We start from the raw sequence: 20,316 nt of genomic DNA on the forward strand, positions 1-20,316 counted from the left end.
TAAAATGATTATTTTTACAAAAACGGCCCTTCGATACTCCCGAGAGAGGCTTAAAGGTTGTCTCGGCAAATACTACGACCATAGGGACAAAACAATAAAAGGTAGACAAAAATAAAGAAAATGACTATTTTTTCAAAAATGGCCCTTCGGTACTTCCCTTGAAGGTTTTAAGGGTGTCTCAGCAAAACGTCCAGACACGAGGGCCAAACAGTAAAAGGTGACCAAAAATAGAAAATCTGTTTTTTGAAAATTTTATGCACATGCGTAATTTTTATGCTTTTTTTTTGAAAAATGTGGGCTGAACCCGATGGAGGTTGCCTACGCATCTCACATCCGGTGAGAATCAAACTCGCATAGTTCGGTGATAAAATTTTCAATGAAACTAACTATATTTTCTCTCTTTATGAAAAATTAATCATGGACACCAAACGCACCAAATCACTTCGGGCTTCTTTTTTTTAAAAAAAAGAACGAACATTTGTATAAAAATCGGGAGCATATTTTTATTTTTTATTATTTTTCTCTGCTTATTCAACTAATCCACCCTAAAGTCGGTCGACATGCAAGCCTCCCAAATAAAGTAACATGTAGCACATAAGTGAACGTTATGGTCTCAAAGAGGATACCTGTCTTATACGGACCCGTCCCCTGTGCCGAGTTTTGCTAAGTCAAATGCACGTGATGCAAATAAAGCGAACCTACTAGGGATATCCAGCATGAGGTATGTTCTTATAGGTTTAAATCCTGATGGAGAAGGTGTCTAGACTGGCTTACTCGAGCGGACAACCCGAGCCAAGGAGCGTCAAGCGTCACCAGTAGTAGAACAGCACTGGCTAGCTAACGACTCTCTCGCCTAAGCATGTGTGACTAAATCCTTCACCAGAAGTTGGTAGGCTAACTGGCTTTATCTCAAGATAGAAATTTTGTGACGCTGGTAGGCAAATACAACATAACTAACTATAAGAAGACTCAGATGGGTGCGAGAGAGGATAAAATTTATATGTACAGTTTAACAATATCAAAACAGTATAAAGTGGACAAGTAACAGATTAGGCCCAAATAAATCACATTATATACAAAAATTAATAAAGCCAAATAAAGTCAATATACAAGCTCGAATTCTTAATATCCCCAGCAGAGTCGCCAGAGCTGTCACACCCCTTTTTCTACTCGCAAAATAATATTGTGTGGATTAAAGGATTTTTTCAATTAAAGTGACAAAATTGAGTTGGGACTATTTTATTTACAGAGTCGCCACTTGGAATTGATTTTGTTGGTGTTTCAAGTCACCTTTTATTTGAATCCCTAATCAAAGGAAGATTTGACTCTATTATTATTGGTCTACGAAAATAAAGTCCGGGTAAGGAATTCTGTTAACCGGGGAGAAGGTGTAAGGCATTCCCCGAATCCCGTGTTTCTAGCACAGTCGCTTTTATTGACTAAAATTTAGCTTGAATTATTTTTGGATAAGGTGTGTATTATTTGCCTTAAGTTACTATTGTCTAGTGCTGCTTAATAATTAATAATTTTGGCCTAGAAGCATGCAAGCACACAAAGTCCTTATTTGATTATATGTATTAAAATAAAGAACGTGTCGGTACACATGGTTTAAATACAATTAATATTGAAAAGTCAAGGAACGGGAATGCACACATGACTACTTTATTAAAAAAAAATATATATCGACCAAGGACCGTGTATGAACACATGGTCTACATCTCAAAGATGCCTAAAATTGCCTATCGCTTAAATTAATTAAAAAGCGCTTCTTTTTTATTTATTACTTGTTCGACTGGAAAAAAAATATTATTATTAAAAATAATGTTTTCACTAATACAAGACATTAAACCCGGGTAAGCTTATGTTAAACTTTCATGGTATTGGGTCACTTATTTTATTTAACAAAAGATAATTTATTGATTTTAAAGAAAATGCCCATCTTGTTTTCTATTGTCATTGGGCCTATAAATTTTAGCTTATTTGGCCCATGTTGCTTAAGAGCCTCGATGACCAAGACAACACAAAATAACAAGTATTCTTCTAAGCCCAAATTGCTTCTTACATTGATGTCCAAACTAAAAATTATTTTTTTCATAAAAGAAACTTACATGCTAATTATTATCTTTTATCTTTTATCTTCTTAACCAACTATTTCTTAAGGACTAACATAATATTTCTGCTCATCTACACCAATCATGACACTAATCAAACTACACTCATTAACAACATAAAAAACCACGACTAAATATAAAAACTACAAGAAAACGGCAATACTTCAATGCTAAAGAGAAGAACTATATTAAGTATAACATTATGTTGACTATAATTCAAAGCATCAAAACATTTGAAGCTAGAAGTCTTTCTTAGATAATTATACATGAACCATGAAAGTAACTCACGGAAAAGAGCCCAAACTAAACAAATATGGTTAAAAGTGGGATTTTTATCTTTTTCTTAAATTAAGTAATCTTAACAGAATGCAATTTCAATCACATATATAAAGAAGAAAATGATAATTTAACTAATTTTTAACAGATTTACATGATGATAACACTAATATAACATTCATCTTGAAACAAAATCAGATCTAATATGTTCCATCAACCAAACCAGGATCAAATCCTTCTTATTATCATCAAGAATCTGCAATATAAGAATTTGAAAGTTACCTGGTTTGTGGAATAATAAAATACAGCAGCGCAACAACAAAAAAAACTCAGCAGCAGATACTGTAGAAATAACAGCAACTCAAGTGTTAAGACAACCCAGAAAACTCAACAAAGATGCTTGAAATTGGTAGCTATCAACTTCACAAATTGCCTAAGGGATCTTTCTATTTTTTCTGAGGTTTTTGCACTCAAATAATCCTCACAAAACTCTGAAATTTTAGCTTGTTATATGTATTAAGCTGCTGATTTTTCTCAAAGATATATGTCTTTCAGCAACTCTCCAAGATGTGTCTCAGTATAAGATAGAGTGTGTAATAGAGTGTCCCCCTTTCAGTGAGTAAGGATCTCTGCATTCTAAGTGTAAGAGAGTCTCTTTTATAGGAGAAAAGCAGCCCTTTCAATAGGCAAATAAAGTTAGATTTTTTGGACAGATTTTGGTTCACCAAATATCTGTCCAAAAGACTGACTTTGAGTGCTAAACACTGTTCAAGGTCCGTCCCAAAGGTGAAAGGACAACCTGAAAATCTGTTGTGTCAGAAGCAATGAGAAAAATGTCCTTTCAGCCACCCTACTAGTAAAAGTAAGCTACTATTACCCTATTTTGTGATAAAATAAACTAAACTTCAGATTTTAACCATCAACAACAAACTACTTGCTCAACACAAATCAAACTTGGACAACTATGAACTGACAAAGCATAGACGAGACCAAAAACGTAATTGAACTAAGTATTAAAACCAACTTGATGGGAATGAATTCGATTTGTGCAAATTAATTACTAAACAAACAATTAAATTCACAAACTAATGCTCAAAACAGAACGAGCATCGTTAACAATCGGACAATGACTGACAACAACTAAATAATCGACTAACTAAGTGAACGATTTAACTAATACACTAAAGATCATGTTTAAATCAATAACGAATTTAATAAATCACTAAACTAAATAGAGATAGCTAATTAAATAAACCTAACTTGAAACTCTAATTAACAAGAAATAACCAAAACAGAAAAATAAATAAATAAATAAAAATCAGAAACTAATCTACTAAATAAAAAAAATCTGAAATTAATTAAAGAGATGACGATTATACCTAACAAGTATGCTTGAAGCCGTTTGAGCCATGAGAAGAAGCCGGAGATGCTAAAAGGCGACTACCCGACTCTGAAACACATGTTTCTTTCGGGTAGATGCTAGAACGAAATGCGTTTCAGTATCTCGCCAAAAGAAATGAGTGTCTTTGAGTTGAAAATAGCTAAAATGGGGGTTCAGGGCATTTTGGCGGTGGTGAGGCGGTGGAGCCGTGGCGGCAGCGAGGAGCGGGCCGGCGGTGACAGGGATTTTGGGGGTGAAATGGGTAGAAAAAGATAGGTCTCGTGGAGCTCTATCCATTCATGTATGTGTTGTAGGGTGGTGTTGGCCGGAGCTTTAAGAATTTGGACCAAAAAGTGGCGGCTAAAGTTTCTTAGATCTAAAATTCAAGGAGTTTGAGGTTTGTTTTGAAGAATTGGTTTGGAGATATGGGAAGATGAGGTTGTGGAGATTATATGGTATTAATTTAGAGGTTTTTGGAGGTGGTCCGCCGTCGGTGGGTGATTTCCGGCGGCGGCGGTGGAGAGAAGAGAGAGAAGAGAGAGAAGAGAGAGAGAGAGAGAGAGAGAGAGAGAGAGAGAGAGAGAGAGAGAGAGAGAGAGAAGAGAGAAAGAGTTATGGGGGAAATGAGAGAATTTTTCAGATTTTTGAGGCTTTAAATACCTCTTGAGAGATCAAATATGGACCATTAGATCAAGGGGTGATCAATGGGTGAGATTTGATCTTGGGTCACTTAATGAAACGATGTAGTTTTGAGGCAAAACTACGTCGTTCCGGACCCTTTCAAAGGCAGCCCCTTATCTTGCACTTTTGGCCACTTTCTCTTTCAAATTTGGCCAAATTTCTTTCTTAATCCTACTTATTAAACTAAATTTATACAAACAAATAAATTAATTAAGTAACTTATTCAAATGATTAATTAACTAGATTAATTCATCAATTGAATAGTTAGTTAATTTCTAAAATGCACAAATAAAGAAAGAACTATTTTTTTGGTATTTTTATGATAGGAAATATGCAATCAAAGACACAAAAATTGGGAAATATAATTAAAGCAACAAAATACTAATAACTTTAGAAGGTGTTAAAATAGTACAAAAATTAGGTATTCACATCTTCTACCACCACTGTTGCACTTGGAGTTTCTCCTACAGCAGGTGTAGTGGATTCTTCACGCCCCTACTACCTTCATCCTTCAGACTATCCAGGCATGAATTTGGTTACTTCAGTCATTGATGGCAAAAGTTATGGAGGATAGAGAAGGGCATTGGTCATTGCTTTGTCTGCAAAGAACAAGTTGGGGTTCATTGATGGAACCCTGACTATTCCACATGTTAATTCTGGCCTCCAAAGGATCTGGGCTAGGTGTAATGATATGGTCCTCTCATGGCTGCTGAATTCCTTGTCCAACGAGATAGCTGAAAGTGTTCTGTACTTACAAAGTGCCAATGATCTCTGGAGTGACCTAGAAGACAGGTTTGGGCAAACAATTGGAGCAAAATTATTTCAACCACAAAAGGAACTCAGTGTTGTTATTCAAGGTAATACTAGTATCTCTACCTATTTCACTAAGATAAAGAGCATATGGGATGAACTTGATGCATTAAATACTTTCTCTGCTTGTATTTGTGATTGTGAGTATGGAGCTAAAGCTAAGAATGTAAAGGCACACCAAGATGAGAGGTTATTGCAATTTTTAATGGGGCTCAATGACACATTCATAGGGGTCAGAAGTAACATCCTGTTATCTTCTCCTTTGCCTTCTATTGGTCAGGCATATTCTCTTGTTATCCAAGATGAGAAATAGAGAGAGATTCATGCTGCTCCTCTTTATCCAGGAGATTCAACATCTTTTCTTGCCCTTACTCAATCAGGAAATTTCAGAAAGTATAATGAAAATAAAGGGCAAAAGAGAGGATATGATCAGAAGAAGAACTTTGGAATATGTGCCTATTATAAGAAATCAGGACATATCATTGATAAATGCTATAGGTTACATGGTTTTCCAGCATATTTTAAGTTTACTAAACAAAGAAGGTTTCAAGGAACTGTGCAAGCTAATAATACATTTACTGCCAATGAGGAAGTGGACTATGCAGGAGCTAATACAGCAGAAAATCAGATTCTTACCCAGGATAATATGGCTCAACTTCTACAGCTTCTTCAACATATGAAGGCAGGACAACAGGGAGCAAGCGGTTCTGATGCAAGTGCAAACCTCAGTTATGCTGGTATAGCCAAGTTCTTCAACTCCTATGCCTATTTCATTCAAATTAATTGTGAATCTTGGATATTGGATAGTGGTACAACTGAGCATATGACTTTTAACAAAGATTTTTTCACAAACTTTAAAGCCTTACGTAATCCATTGATGGTTAAACTTCTTAATTCTTATAGAGTTAAGGTAATTCATTCAGGTTCAGTGATACTCATGCCTAATCTAATTCTGCACAATGTGTTATATGTGCCCTCTTTCAGATTTAATCTATTGTCTGTACACAAGTTGTGCAGACAACTCAATAGGTATGTTCTTTTCACTTCTTCTTCTTATTTTTTGCTGCAGGGCCCTTCACTGAAGAGCCCTCTGGAGATTGGTAAAGAACAAGAGGGACTCTACATCCTCAATTCAAGGCCTTTTGTAGCAGTTTCAAAGGATTTATCTAAGTCTAGTAGTGCTTGTAGTAGGAAATCTAATTCTGTTTTGAACTCTTATTTCAGTCTTTCTGTTTTTGATGTAAAGAATAAGTTATGGCATTATAGACTAGGCCATTTGCCTTTAAGTAATATGAAGAACATATCCTATGTTTCTGTTCCTTCATGTTTTAATTTTTCTACTCCTTGTCTTATATGTCCAATGGCTAGGCAATGCAAACTCTCTTTTCCCTCAAGTTCTATTTCTACCAAAAAGGTATTTGAATTGATTCATGTGGATACTTGGGGTCCCTATAATACTGCAACATATGATGGATATAGATACTTTCTTACCATTGTGGATGATTTTAGTAGAGGTACTTGGACTTACCTATTAACCAATAAATCAAATGCCTTCACAATTTTGAAATCCTACCCAGCTATGGTAGGGAGACAATTTCACACAAAAGTCAAAATAATAAGATCAGATAATGCCTTTGAATTAGGAAGTGAGAATGTGCAGTTTGAGTTTTTTCAATCTCAAGGAATCCTCCATCAAACAACTTGTATTTCCACTCCACAACAAAATGGTGTAGTGGAGAGGAAACACAAGCATCTGTTAGAAACCTCAAGAGCCTTGCTATTTCAGTCACACTTACCTATATTCAAAACATCAAATTCCTCTAGAAGAGCCAAGGTAAATTTTCTTTGAGAAAGAATCAGACTCTGAGGTTCACGAATTACTTCCATGCCTAGGAAGAAATGTAAGTTGCCAAGATCCTTAATTTTAAATTCCTGGTTGAGAAAAGCTTTTAAAGCATATAACTCTTCACTGTTGTTTCCTGTTACTAAGATGTCGTCCACATACACTGCCACTATAGATATAGAAGATTCTGTCTTTTTGAAGAATAGGGAATAATTATTTAGAAAATGAGTGAACCCCTTGAAATTAAGAGCACTGGTGAGTCTTGCATATCATTGTCTCGAAGCCTGTCGAAGTCCATATTTCCTTAATTTACAGACATGATTAGAAGAATGAGGCATAATCCCAGGTGAAAACTTCATGTACACTTCCTCACTTAGGTCGCCATGTAAAAAGGCATTATTGACATCTAATTGGTAGAGTCCCCATCTCTTCTTTACTGCTGTAGCTAAAATGCATCGAATGGTGGTCATTTTGACCACGGGGAAAAAGGTTTCATTGTAATCTATTCCCTCTTTCTGAATATCACCTCTGATGACCAACCTTGTTTTCAGTCTTTCTATACTGCCATCTGATAGTTGCTTAATCTTATAAACCCACTTGCATGGTAAAGCCTTCCTCCCCGCTGGTAATGTTACCATACCCCATATTTTATTTAGCTCAAGTGCTTTAATATCCTTGTCCATGGCAGCCTGCCATCCAGGGTGATGTGCTGCATGTGCATAATTAATAGGTTCTTGGATATTTGACAAAGTGTTGAGAATATGTTGATTAGAATAAGATAATTTATTAAAAGAGAGAGACTCAGGTGTGACTGGGGCTAGAAAGCAAGTGCTACTTACATCTGTGAGTTGGATGGCATTGCAAATATAGTCTTTAGGGTAGATTGGTGCTATGTGGGGTCTAGAAGATCTCCTGATAAGAGTGTCCATCATAGGCTCAAATCCTGGGGAAAACAATAGGGGAATGAATGGACTGGAATGTGAACTAGATATAGAGAAAAGATTGTGAGAGAAAACTGGACTTTAAACAGGCGTTTTACTGGGAGAAGGGAGATTAGTGGTAGAAGGAGTAATATGATTGTTTTGGCTAATATAAGGGGAGACAGAGATAGTGGGATCATGTATATGGCTACCTCGAAATATAACATCTCTAAAAACAAAAGTCTTCAAACTTTGAAGATTAAGTACTTTATAACCTTTCTTTCCGTGTGGATATCCTAAGAAAACATAAGGCAATGCCCTAGGCTCAAATTTGGTTCTGTGGTTTGAAATAGTGGAAGCAAAACATAGACAACCAAAATAATTCAAGTTAGAATAATTAGGCTTGGTTCTGAATAGTATTTCATAAGGTGTCTTTAGGTTTAATACCTTTGAAGGGAACCTGTTGATTAAATACGTGGTTGTTAAAAGACAATCTCCCCAACTTCACCTGTGTCCTCTCCTCTTGACCCAACTGTACAGTTGCTTGCAAATTCTGGGGAGCCTTTGAATGATCCTACTCTATATCGTCATCTCTTTGGCAAGTCGAATTATCTCACACACACTCGACCAGATTTGTCGTTCACCGTCCAGCATCTTAGTCAATATATGCAGGACCCAAGGAAACCACATCTTGAAGCAGGTCTTCGAGTCCTTCGATATCTTTTAAATGGCCCAGGTCTTGGGCTTTTTATGTCGCCTTCATCTTCATTTTAGCTCTTAGCCTTCTGCGATTCTGATTGGGGGACTTGTCCAGACTCGAGAAAATCAGTCAGTGGTTTTTACATTTCCCTCGATTCTTCTCCCATCTCTTGGAAATCAAAAAATCAGACCTCTATCTCTCTTAGCTCTGCCGAAGCAGAGTATCGCTCTATGCGGCATGTAGTCGCTGAACTAACTTGGTTGGTTCGTCTATTTGATGATTTATCTGTACCCATCTCATTACCAGTGCCTCTTCATTCCTATAGCCAAACCGCGATTCACATCGCAAAGAACCCCGTCTTCCATGAATGAACCAAGCATGTCGAAATTGACTGTCACTTTGTGCAACAGCAAATCCTTGCCGGCTTGATTTCACTCTTTTTTGTCCGATCCTCTTCTCAGCTTGCAAATATCTTTACCACTCCCAGGTCCTATTCATCGTGATTTATTATGCAAGTTGGGGGTACTTTCACCTCCCCCTCCAACTTGGGGGAGGGGGGGGGAGGGGTTGGTGTAGATGATCATGGTTATGAAAGAAAGGAAGAAAGTTGTTGTTTTTCACATGGTGATATGCACGAAACAAGAAGAAGACACTCATGTGGCTAGGTTATGTCTGAAAGGAAATTGGCCAGCCTTAAGTTTATTAGAGAATTGGGCCTTGCACTATTTTGGGTCACTAGTTTTGGGCTGCTGGGCTGATACATATTTTACAGCTGAAGTATCACTTAAAGTCTACACTTCTAGAAGCATGTAAATACAGTAATTATAGAGCATGTAATTAGAACTCTTTATCCAAATGTATTTATCCAATAAATCTATTATACAGTAGCACATAAAATAGTGCCACTTGGCATAATTTGTTATAGGCTAGATTCCTTTTCTCTTGTATAAATATGGACACTGTACAAAATGTTACTACACAATAACTATACAAAGAAAATTTTCATAAATATTCTTCAATTCTGTCGATTGCCCATTCTCGCTATAGTCATCTTTTAGATTTAATAACAATAAACTAAGATTTTTATTCACCTAAAAATAATATCAGAAAATAGTACCAAAAATACAACTAACACAATGTCATATCCAACTTTCAAGATTTGACATGATCATAAACGTAAAAGTGGTCTGTTATAAGTTATAACTTAAAAAAAATCATAACATTACCATACAATTCTTTTTTCTCTAAGTTAAGTACTAAAAGTAGGTTGAAACAATGCCTAAAATCTTTAGTTTGTTAGAACTATTATGGAGATGGGCATTCACTTTTTGTGTTGAAATTAATCAGTTAGCAACATTATCAAAAAAAATTATTTTTTGACTAGATTCAAGATATTTTAGAACTGTAATTAGATGGAAGGTTGTCCAATCTAAAAAATTTAAAAAGACTAGTGTATACCAATACTAAAAGATTTTCATTAAAATAAAAGTTATACTAGATCACATTGCAATTATGGAAATAACAAAATACCAGGGAAAAGAATTAATAGCTATACTAGATCATATTACGATACCAGGAAAAAAAATTTAATTACTATCTAGATTGGATTACTATATTAAAAAATAATAAATTAAAAGAAAATATTAAAAGATATTCTATATCAGATTGCAAAATCAAAAATAAAAGAAAATCTATATTAGATCGGAACACAATACCGGAATATAATTGAAAAATTTTCAGAAAAAAACATTAAAAGTTACAATGGATCGGATTACAATAACTGGAAAGTATATTGAAATTTAAAAATAAAAATTTTAGAAAAAATTGTGCTTTTAACTCCTCAAATATCAACAAATTATGATTTGGTCATTGTGATTTATGGTTAAGCACATTTAACATTTTATTAATTGATATGTACATTTTTGAGCTACTGCTCGTGAATCTTTACAAACATTACGAACTGTTAAACAATTTAATAACTGGTATATTATGTTCTATAAATACTCATTATTATTAATTGGAGTTTAAACATGCTTAGTTCCAACTATTACTAGAACCAAATTTATAATATATTAATAATTAAAGGACCAAAAGTGTAATTGAAATTCTGAAAATCAAACGTAACAGCAAATACAAATACTCCTCTTTCCCCTCCCTTTTCACACTCTAACAGTGTTTCTCTGCAACTCTCTCCAGTCTTCTCCATTTCAACCAAATTACCGATTTCTCTGCAATTTAGGTTTCAGAATTTATTTTTTTAACTTATTTATGGGCTTAAAAAACAACAACAACAACAACAACAACAAACGTAAGCTCAATGATTTCGCCGCCGATCAAGTAGAGTTCTCAGTCCCTTCCGCCGTCAGGATGCGAAAAGACCAAAATCTCCCTCTAACGCATATTCAGTTTTTCGTCCGTTTGTGTCCCGGCGGCAAAACGCTGGTTATTCAAGCCGATGGTAATGACTCAGTTGAATCAGTTCACGAAAAAATCATGTTAATCACCGGTATACCTGCGGTGGAGCAGCGGTTAATTTACCGGGGAAAGCAGCTTCATCAGTGGAAACAAACGTTATCGGATTGTGGTATTCAAAAGGATGCGAGCTTGGAACTTGTAGGCCGAATGCGGAGCACAGGCCATCCTAAGGCATGGCAGCTTATCAATGACTTAATTTCACTAATCTCCGGTATTTTGAAAGGCAATTATCCTTCTGTTAATTCGAACTCGTATCATAAAATAAAGATGCTTATACAATTTTTAACTATGACTCCGAAGGATAGTACTGAAAAAGCGTATGAACACATCCAAATCTTCATTTCCTCGTCTGCTCCTGCAGCTCTGGCAATGCTTTATATGTCTTCAAATTATGCTAACAAAAATAGTGCTGATGAATCCGTTCGTTCATTTATTGATTCATTTAAGAGTATGTTGCCTGTACCTGTGTACAATGGATGTGTTCCTATAGTGTTAGAGTTTTGCAAGCTTCTCAGAGGAGCTGTTGGGATTGATGATCGTTTGTATAATAAATGTTGGAGTAGTTTAGGGGCTATAGTAGAGTCCACTGGGAGCTCGAGGTGCAAGGCTGAAACTAAGAAGTTGTTAGCATTGCAAGATGTTTTTCCGTTTGTTCGTGAGGTAGCAAGTAAGTTATCTTATGATTTAGAATTGACAATGGGATCAACTAAGCTTATAGGGTTATCATTTAGCATTGTGCGTGATTTTACTGTATTTATGCTTCCGGTGAAGAATGTAATACGGTGGCAAGTACCATTTCGCTTTCCAATAACTTTCCCGTTGAACGAGGATGACACCGGTGAAGGGGTGTATTACAAAGAGTATATTGAATGTTTGCATCATATTTTCTATGATTTGCTAGATAAAATGGAGATGTGTTTAAGGGAATTGGAAGACCAGTTGGGTTTGAAAGAGAAAGGAAAAGGCAAACCTATTGCACCCTGGTGGTCTCAGTATCTTGTAATTCTGAAGGAGTTAAATAGTATATCAAAACCGTATAAGGGCTTGGAGAAGGTATTTTGGCAGAAGATGAGGCAAATAAAGCTTTCATTATGCTTTTTGATAGTTTCATTTGCAAAAAAGTCTGATGATTATGGGTGGGTTCTTGAGCACAAGGAGGTAACCAATTTTGAGTTGAGGAGGCATTTGGCAATGATGATGCTTCCGGAAGTTACAGACGAAAACGAGGAGCTGCATGAGATGCTCATTGACAGGTCCCAGTTGTTGGAAGAATCATTCGAGTACATTGGACAAGCTGATTCCAAATTGCTACGAGGCGGTTTATTTATGGAATTCAAACATGAAGAAGCTACTGGTCCTGGTGTATTGAGGGAGTGGTTTTTATTGGTATGTCAAGCGATCTTCAACCCTCAAAATGCTCTCTACGTTGCTTGCCCAAATGATCGTAGAAGGTTTTTCCCAAATCCAGGTAAGCTTTTAGTGCCTTTATGTACACATATTTTTGCATTTTATTCTCACTTGAACTCATAAATCTCCAGATTTTTGCTAGTATCAGTATCTAAATTTTTTTTAGTATGAACAGAGGATAATTTTGTGAGGATATGACAAGATGTGTGGATATCCCATAAGGTTGCTTGATGTGGTTGCTCGTTGCTAGTCTCATTATTCAAGTTTTCCTGAAACTTGTGTCCTTGCAGCATCTCTTCTTTTTGAAATGATTTTGTATCTTTTCCTGTTAGTCAGAGAACTGTTTTTTACTTGCTTTATGACCCTTGGATCCCACCTCTTGTTATGTTCAAATAATAGATAACCAAATTGGAGCTTGTATTCCACTAGGAAAAAGTTATGAAGGAACTGGTAGCTAAGAATTCATGTTTATCATGGTATACGACCTAATCTAAAGAATAATTAGGATCTAAAAAGGTTTTTACTCCTATTTTTTCCTGTAAACTTCTAATAATCCATATTGACTTCGAGTTTGGTTGTGTACACTCCCCAAAATCTAACCAGCGCCAAACACACTCTCGCAATCTCAACAATCTCTAAGCTAATTTTGAAAGTACTTTTGACCCTTGAGATGTTGTAATTTTGACTTTGGCCCCATAAAACATGAAGTCATGCTTTGGCTATCATTTGTCCAATCATTTAATGCATCACGGAAAACTAATATTACTCTCCGTATTAGAATGTAAATAACGCTCATCTACGATTTGTGCTTGCAGCATCTAAGGTGGAACCATTGCACCTTGAGTATTTCCGCTTCTCTGGTAGGATGATTGCACTGGCTTTAATGCATAAAATTCAAATCGGTGTTGTGCTTGGTCGTGTGTTCTTTTTGCTATTGGCTGGAAAGAATATTTCATTGGAAGATATTAGCGATGCAGATCCATACTTATACAGTAGCTGCAAGCAGATACTGGAGATGGATCCAGAGATGGTGGATGAAGATACACTAGGCTTGACATTTGTTTGTGAAATTGAAGAGTTGGGGTCCAGGAAAGTGGTTGAGCTTTGTCCCAATGGGAAAGATACTGTTGTGAACAGTAAGAATAGGATAAAGTATGTTAATCTTCTTATTCGACATCTTTTTGTCTCATCAATTGCTGAGCAGGTAGCACATTTTCCAAAAGGTTTTGCTGATATAACTACCTCAAGGCTCCAAAAGTCCTTTTTTCGGTGTTTAAATCTTGAAGATCTTGATTTGATGCTTGATGGAAGTGGAAGTGCTGTTTCTATGGAAGATTGGAAAGCACATACAGATTACCATGGCTACAAAGAAAGTGATCCTCAAATATCATGGTTCTGGAAGGTACATGATTCTTATCTGCTAGTCACTATGTTTTCATAATCTTTAGTACTTGACAATTTTACGCTAAATTTCTGACTCAGAAACTTTTTTTTTTCTAAGTTATTGCACTGGGAAGCATTTGTTTTGGGAGTTTGGGAGGTTCATATTGGTTTTTTTACTTTATCAGATTCTCTACTGGTAGCAAATGTTTTGCCGGAATAACATCTAATAAAAGCAAGAACATTATAAACGGGATTTATTGTACTCATATACCTACTTTATTTGCCCATCTTCCACGACATTTTCTTAAGTGCGTCTTATGGTTTTATTTGAAAAACCGCACCCAGCAATTCATATTACTAATCCTGCGGCATACGGTTATTTTTTCTTATCTATAGCACACTTTGAATACCAACTCCGATTATTCAGACTAAGATGAAACAAACAGTCCTTTTCTATTTGTCTTAGAAGCTAAAGCTTTATAAGTCAAAAAGAAAAAGGAAGAGTTGAATTGAGAGAATTGGCAGAAAGCAGGAGAGCAGAAAGGATGTCTTTGGTTACACCAATGCTAGGATATATAGCAGGGGAAAGAATTACTTTTATGAGTGAGTCTGTTACTTTGTCGATAGGGACAAGGAAAGAGCAATATTTAGAGTACACTTTTAGGCCTGTTGCTACCCTGCCTCACACCTATGTCCTCATTCTAGCCAAAATTGGAAATGATCAGGTGGGGTGCAGTGGTTCTATGAAGAGCATCTGGAAGGCCTAAACAGAGAATAATATGTTTTCCGTGTGTAGGAACCATCAGGGTAAGCAACTATGGAAGGCTCTTGGTCTAGTGAGTTTGCAGTCTTTCTTTTGGTTTCCCTAGAGCCGGTTATGGGTGTGCTTTCGTGTCATTGGTCATGCTAAAGAATTCTTGGATTGATGCCTGCTGGCTGTGTTTTATGATATTACACACAAATAATTTAGTGTCAAAAGGTAGTCTTTGTCTGCTAATTAGTAGCTTGCTTTTACGGTTTCTTATAGTGGACAATGTAAGTTTGAGCTGCCCTTGCACACCTGCTTGAGCTACTCTTTTACCATTTGACAGTCTTGTGTCTCGGCATTTGCTGTTCGTGGATGTCATGGTGCAATAAGCTACGCGAGGATCTTCCTAGTCTCTTCTCTTTCAGGCTTCTGTTTTATGCACTTTTACTGTACAAGAGAGAGATAGGTAGATTTTTTGTGTTAGGAAAGATAAGATTCTCAATGAAATAGGATTCACGGTAACACTAAATATCAAGACACAATTCCTCTCTTTTCTCATTTACATTCCCAAGATAGTTTGGTGGTTTTTGGATATGGATCCCAGGTAATTGATTATTGCGAATTGGAATTGGTTGTTGCCATTCTGAATATTGTAAGGACAAACCTCCAAGTGTTAGGAGATGTGATTCATACCAATAACATTTGTTTCTTTCCTTCCATGCAGATAGTTGCTTGTATGCCTGCTGAGCAGAGAAAGGTGCTCCTTTTCTTCTGGACTTCAATCAAGCATCTGCCTCTAGAGGGTTTTGGTGGTTTGGCTTCTAGACTTTACATCTACAAAACCTCGGAGTCCTATGATCACTTGCCTTTTGCGAAAACATGCTTCTACCGCATATGCTTTCCTCCTTATAAATCCATGGCCATCATGCAAGATCGACTCCGCATAATCACCCAAGAGCATGTTGGTTGCAGCTTTGGTACCCGGTGACATATGCAAATTTTGGGATTGAACTTGCACATAAGATATGTAATCAGCTTGTACATGAAGTAGGATATGCCTACCTGGTAACTATTTGAAACTTTGACTTTTTTATGGTCCTCTTTTTGTTACCCCTCTCTGCATGGCTGAAGGTCGTACTTTCAACTCAATGTATCACAGACTGACGAGTCTAAGACAAGTTAGAATAGCTAATAGAACTTGGCTTACTTCTACTGAATGAAGAAAAAAGTTCCAGTCCTCCTCCTATCTTCTCTATGCATAAATCGTCTTCCTTCCTTTTTTCTTTTTTCCCTATTAATTGTGTTTACATGGCTGAAGATTTTGTAATTTTCAAATTTTCCCCCCCTTATCAACCGTTTATAGAGGTATAGCATGGTAAGTTTTTCAGTCCTCACTCCTTTTTATTTGTTTCAAGGTGTTCGTATCTGTAAAACATTTTGACTATATGCATGTATTTATACAGCCTGTTGTGCTTCATACTTTTTTTTAACTTTTATGATGTAGATATTGAACATTTCCCTTTTTGATTCAGGCATGTAATGTAACTCTCTTAAATTCCAGAACAAAAACTACTGAGAGTTGCAAACTTGTATTTCACTTATGCTGCGTCTGAATATCATTGTATGTGATACCTCACAGCTTAAGAACTGTATTCCTTCTTAACTTTACTCGATTAATCAACGTCTTAGTCGGAAAATTTGTGCGCTAGGAATTAGGAAACCTTTCATTCTCATTGATTTGTGCCCTATGTTACTCGGACTCTCAAAAAATATTATCTGGTGCGTGTCATCCTTCAAAAATAAGTGTATTTTTGTAGGACCCGACATGAATGCGGCATCAATTAGAGAGTCCACGCAACATAGTTTGCGCCTTGTCATTCTGTAATTGTTGTCAACTTTTGTGCTGTGCATATATTCATTATCATTTGTGTTAGAAGGGATAAGTTTGTGGAATGAGACATCAACCTATGTTTAGCCAATCAGGCTCAAAATGTCAAGAATTGATGTAAGGTAGGACCTTATTGTATGGTTTCTTTTGGTAGCTATCTTTATGGATCTTTTAGGAAGTTTTGATTAGGATATAGAGGGATTGTCGACTCTTCTTTTCCTCTGCAACTTGTCAAATTATTGCTTATGGAATGGCTTTACAATCACCATATTCAACCCTTCTATATTATGTGGTTGGCATGCAGCAGCCTTCTTGATTGTGTATTAACAGTAAAATGATTCAATTTTTGATAATCAGAAAGCTAACATCGAGAGAAAAGTTAAGGCAGTAACCCATTAATAAAAACAACAAAAAAAGATCCTTTATTATAATAAAAAACTAGAGATCAAATCTCATATCATCTTAATCAAACCATAGCAAACTGACCCTGGACAAGATAACAAACATAGCCAAAAAAACTATGGATCATCCCACCCGACCACCTAGACCTAGGCATATGCTAAAAACAACATATGCCCTCACTTTAACCATAATAATATAGTAGTAATAATAGTAGTAAATAAAATACTAAGAAACAGAATAAACACAACCAACTTTAATAAGACCCCCATCTTTCACCAACCATTGAACTATTTCCCATATTCACTAAAATTCTTCAGAATTTACTCTTCAGCTTTCTCCACTGGAACTGCTTTCTCTTCAACAGATTCTGCTGCTGCTACTGGTTCCTCAGCTGCTGCATCTGTGGTTTTCTCAGCCACTGCTTCTTCAGTTACTGGAGCTGATTCATCTGCTACAGGGACAGCTTTCTCTGTTTCTGGTTCCTCGACAGGGGCTGCTTCGAGTTCAGCCTCCGCGACAGGGGCTGCAACCTCTTCAACAGGAGCCGCAACTGGTTCCTCAGCTGCTGGCTCCTCTGTTTCTATGGCTGCAGGTTCTGCTGCAGCCACAGGTTCTTCAGCAGCAGGGGCTGCTTCCTCAGCGGGAGCAGGCTCTTCTACTGGTGCTGCTGCTGATTCGACGACGGATTCGCTTTCTACAACTGGGGTTGGTTCCTCTACTTTGGTTTCCTCTGGGGTTGTTTTTACCTCAACCTCAGCTGGAGCAGTCTCTACTGCTGCTACTGGTGCAGATTCAACCTTCAGACAAAATTTGAAACAATTAGTTGGGAATATGTTACCGTCATGTTAGTATGTTTATTTTAGTTCCTACATTTACTAGGAATCTTTATATTCGATCGCCGATTTATATGACAAGTAGAAAATATAGAGAACTTAAATGAAGTGACATAGTTAGTGAAGATTTAGCTGATCCTAACTTGCTTGGGGTTGACGTGTAGTAGTAATTATGTTGTTTTGAATTCTTGATATCAAACTATGGTCATAAAAAAGCTCTGATCACTGACCTTCTCAAGATATTTCATTATAAAACCTTTATCCAAGAATGATCTAATAATATTTTCAAGATATAAAATGTATTGATCAACCATTAGATTTTATTCACTTCATCAGATTGTGTAAAATGTAAATCTTGAAAAGGGCACTGATCAGTTGAAGAACAGGTTAGCTAACTGATCTTGATCAGTTTTAAGTTTTCATTTAGAAAGAAAGGAAGAAAAAAATTGCAAAATAACATTACTATAAAAGTACCTCAACGCTGGCCATTGGAAATTGAAGGAATAAAGTTGAAACTAAGAAGATGGGAAGAGAAGAAAAATAATGAAATGGAGGGGGTCTTAGGAAGAAAAGGTGGCCAAAGTGTTTCTAATTGTGATTGGTGATGAAAAAGGATCAAATGAGAGAGCAATATATAGAGAAGTAAAATCGACTGTATTAATTAAAATAATGGAAAGAAAAGAATCTTGAGGGATATACAAATTCACATCTCACATCACTGACATAAAAGGGTGACCAAAAATATTAGGATGTCTAGTTGTAAATGTATTTACTTTACTTTATGCTTACAAAAAAATTAATATTAAAATCCAATCAAGTCGAGGTCGGTTGTATAAATTCTCATTGTATGTTATATCCCAAATGTATTCTGCATTTTAAAGATGCATTATAAATTAATTAATTTCATGTTGATTATCGATATACCGTAATTTACCTCTTTCATTCAAATTGAAAACGATGATATTAATAAGTTACATAAATAATAATTACGCTTCAATCTTAAATAAGTTGGAGTTGATTTCGTCATAAATTGACAAATTTTGCGCTGACCTCCAACTTATCACAACTCTCATCTTTTATCCGAGCTTGAAACCGGCAATATAAGCAAGCTCACATCCGCTATTTGAGATTTTCCAACACAACTTTTTTCTTTTTGCTAATTGATTTTCAAGATGAGGAGCTTTTTCTTTGGTAAGATTATTATTAATTATTTATTAAATCATTTATTAGTTTGTTTAAAGGCATTTGTTTGATTGGGAAAAGGCAAAGTCACATGGTGGTGGAGGCCATTTCCTATAAACAGCTATGATATCTTTTTTCTTGAGTGGTTTCTTCTGTGTTTTGTGCAGTAGGGCACGTAGGTGACTAAGACTATATATCATGCTTTCATGTTCTAATAATTTTTAAAAATAATATTTTTCTTTTTCTGTTCCAGCTTCTTCTTTTTTTAATTACTATTTTGTTAACTCTAGATCTTCACAACAAAATCTCTTGGTTTAAGGGAATGAATCTAATTGCTAATTCATGCATATACTCATACAAAATGACTCAGCTTTATTCTAATTTTAATATATGTATTTATTGGATCCTGTAAACTATTGATACTATATTACTTTATCATACAAATTACCACCAAGATTTTGACAAAGTAGTGACAGAGTAAATACATCACTAATTACTAAATTAAACATTTATGAAAAGTAAAATGAAAAGATTAAGCTAACAGGTTGGCAGTTAAAATGCAAAGACATCAAATTTTAAGGCAACCATAGAGTGAATAAGCTTTTAGTTTTATACGTTAACACGAGAATAAAAAATATTCAACTTGATAATATTTACGCCCTCTATTTCATTTTATGCCACATTATTTTTTTATTAGTCCATTAAAAAAAATATTTTTACATTTAAGATAAATTTAACTTTATATTTTTTATTTACCATTAAATGAGAAGCTTTTATCGACACATAAATATTATAACATGTTCAAAACACAAGTTTCAAAATACTTTTTTTCATTTTTAAATTTTGTAACGAGTCCAACTATGTCACATAACTTGAAACTATCAATATTAAGTAATGGAAACCAGGAGCAGAACTAGAGTATTAGATACGGGTTCGAACAAAACTGTTAATATTAATTAAATATATATAAATATTTGAATGCAAGCTCAGTAATTAAAACTAGTTGTGAGTTCGATAATAAGTTCATAATCCATAAATTTTAAATATTGACTCCCGACACTGTATTCAAATTATGTTTTTTCTGTCGGCGTGGCACAGTTTTTATTTACACTAAAATATATTGTGCGTAACATAAGATTTCACCAGATATTTTCCTTAGCTAGTAATGTTGAGTAAAATGTTTTTTACGAGAGTGGTCAAAGATGAGAATGTTTAGGAATTTGAAAAAAATAGCCAACTTGATTTTCTTTCTGATTTGTGGACAAATGGATATGAA

At 35.5% G+C, this 20,316-nt stretch overlaps 3 protein-coding genes across 3 annotated transcripts; 2 read left to right on the forward strand and 1 right to left on the reverse strand.

Annotated features, from left to right (window-relative positions):
• The first annotated feature begins 5,140 nt into the window (after positions 1-5,140).
• LOC142166463 (uncharacterized) lies at positions 5,141-7,315 on the forward strand. Its single transcript, XM_075225847.1, has 4 exons — positions 5,141-5,534; positions 5,640-6,169; positions 6,329-6,773; positions 7,206-7,315. The coding sequence occupies exons 1-4, from the start codon at positions 5,141-5,143 to the stop codon at positions 7,313-7,315; spliced, it is 1,479 nt and encodes a 492-aa protein (XP_075081948.1).
• A 3,560-nt stretch (positions 7,316-10,875) lies between these two features.
• LOC107816895 (E3 ubiquitin-protein ligase UPL5-like) lies at positions 10,876-16,211 on the forward strand. The gene is made up of 3 exons (XM_016642643.2): positions 10,876-12,665; positions 13,420-14,006; positions 15,460-16,211. Exons 1-3 carry the CDS (start codon positions 10,991-10,993, stop codon positions 15,721-15,723), a joined length of 2,526 nt encoding a protein of 841 aa, XP_016498129.2. The 5' UTR covers positions 10,876-10,990; the 3' UTR covers positions 15,724-16,211.
• An 811-nt stretch (positions 16,212-17,022) lies between these two features.
• LOC107824169 (uncharacterized) lies at positions 17,023-18,488 on the reverse strand. The gene is made up of 2 exons (XM_016650910.2): positions 18,333-18,488; positions 17,023-17,822 (listed from the first exon to the last, which is right to left on the reverse strand). The coding sequence occupies exons 1-2, from the start codon at positions 18,345-18,347 to the stop codon at positions 17,346-17,348; spliced, it is 492 nt and encodes a 163-aa protein (XP_016506396.2). The 5' UTR covers positions 18,348-18,488; the 3' UTR covers positions 17,023-17,345.
• Between the last annotated feature and the right edge of the window lie 1,828 nt (positions 18,489-20,316).

The sequence above is a fragment of the Nicotiana tabacum genome, chromosome 11 (assembly GCF_000715075.1).
Source record: "Nicotiana tabacum cultivar K326 chromosome 11, ASM71507v2, whole genome shotgun sequence".
NCBI lineage: Eukaryota > Viridiplantae > Streptophyta > Magnoliopsida > Solanales > Solanaceae > Nicotiana > Nicotiana tabacum.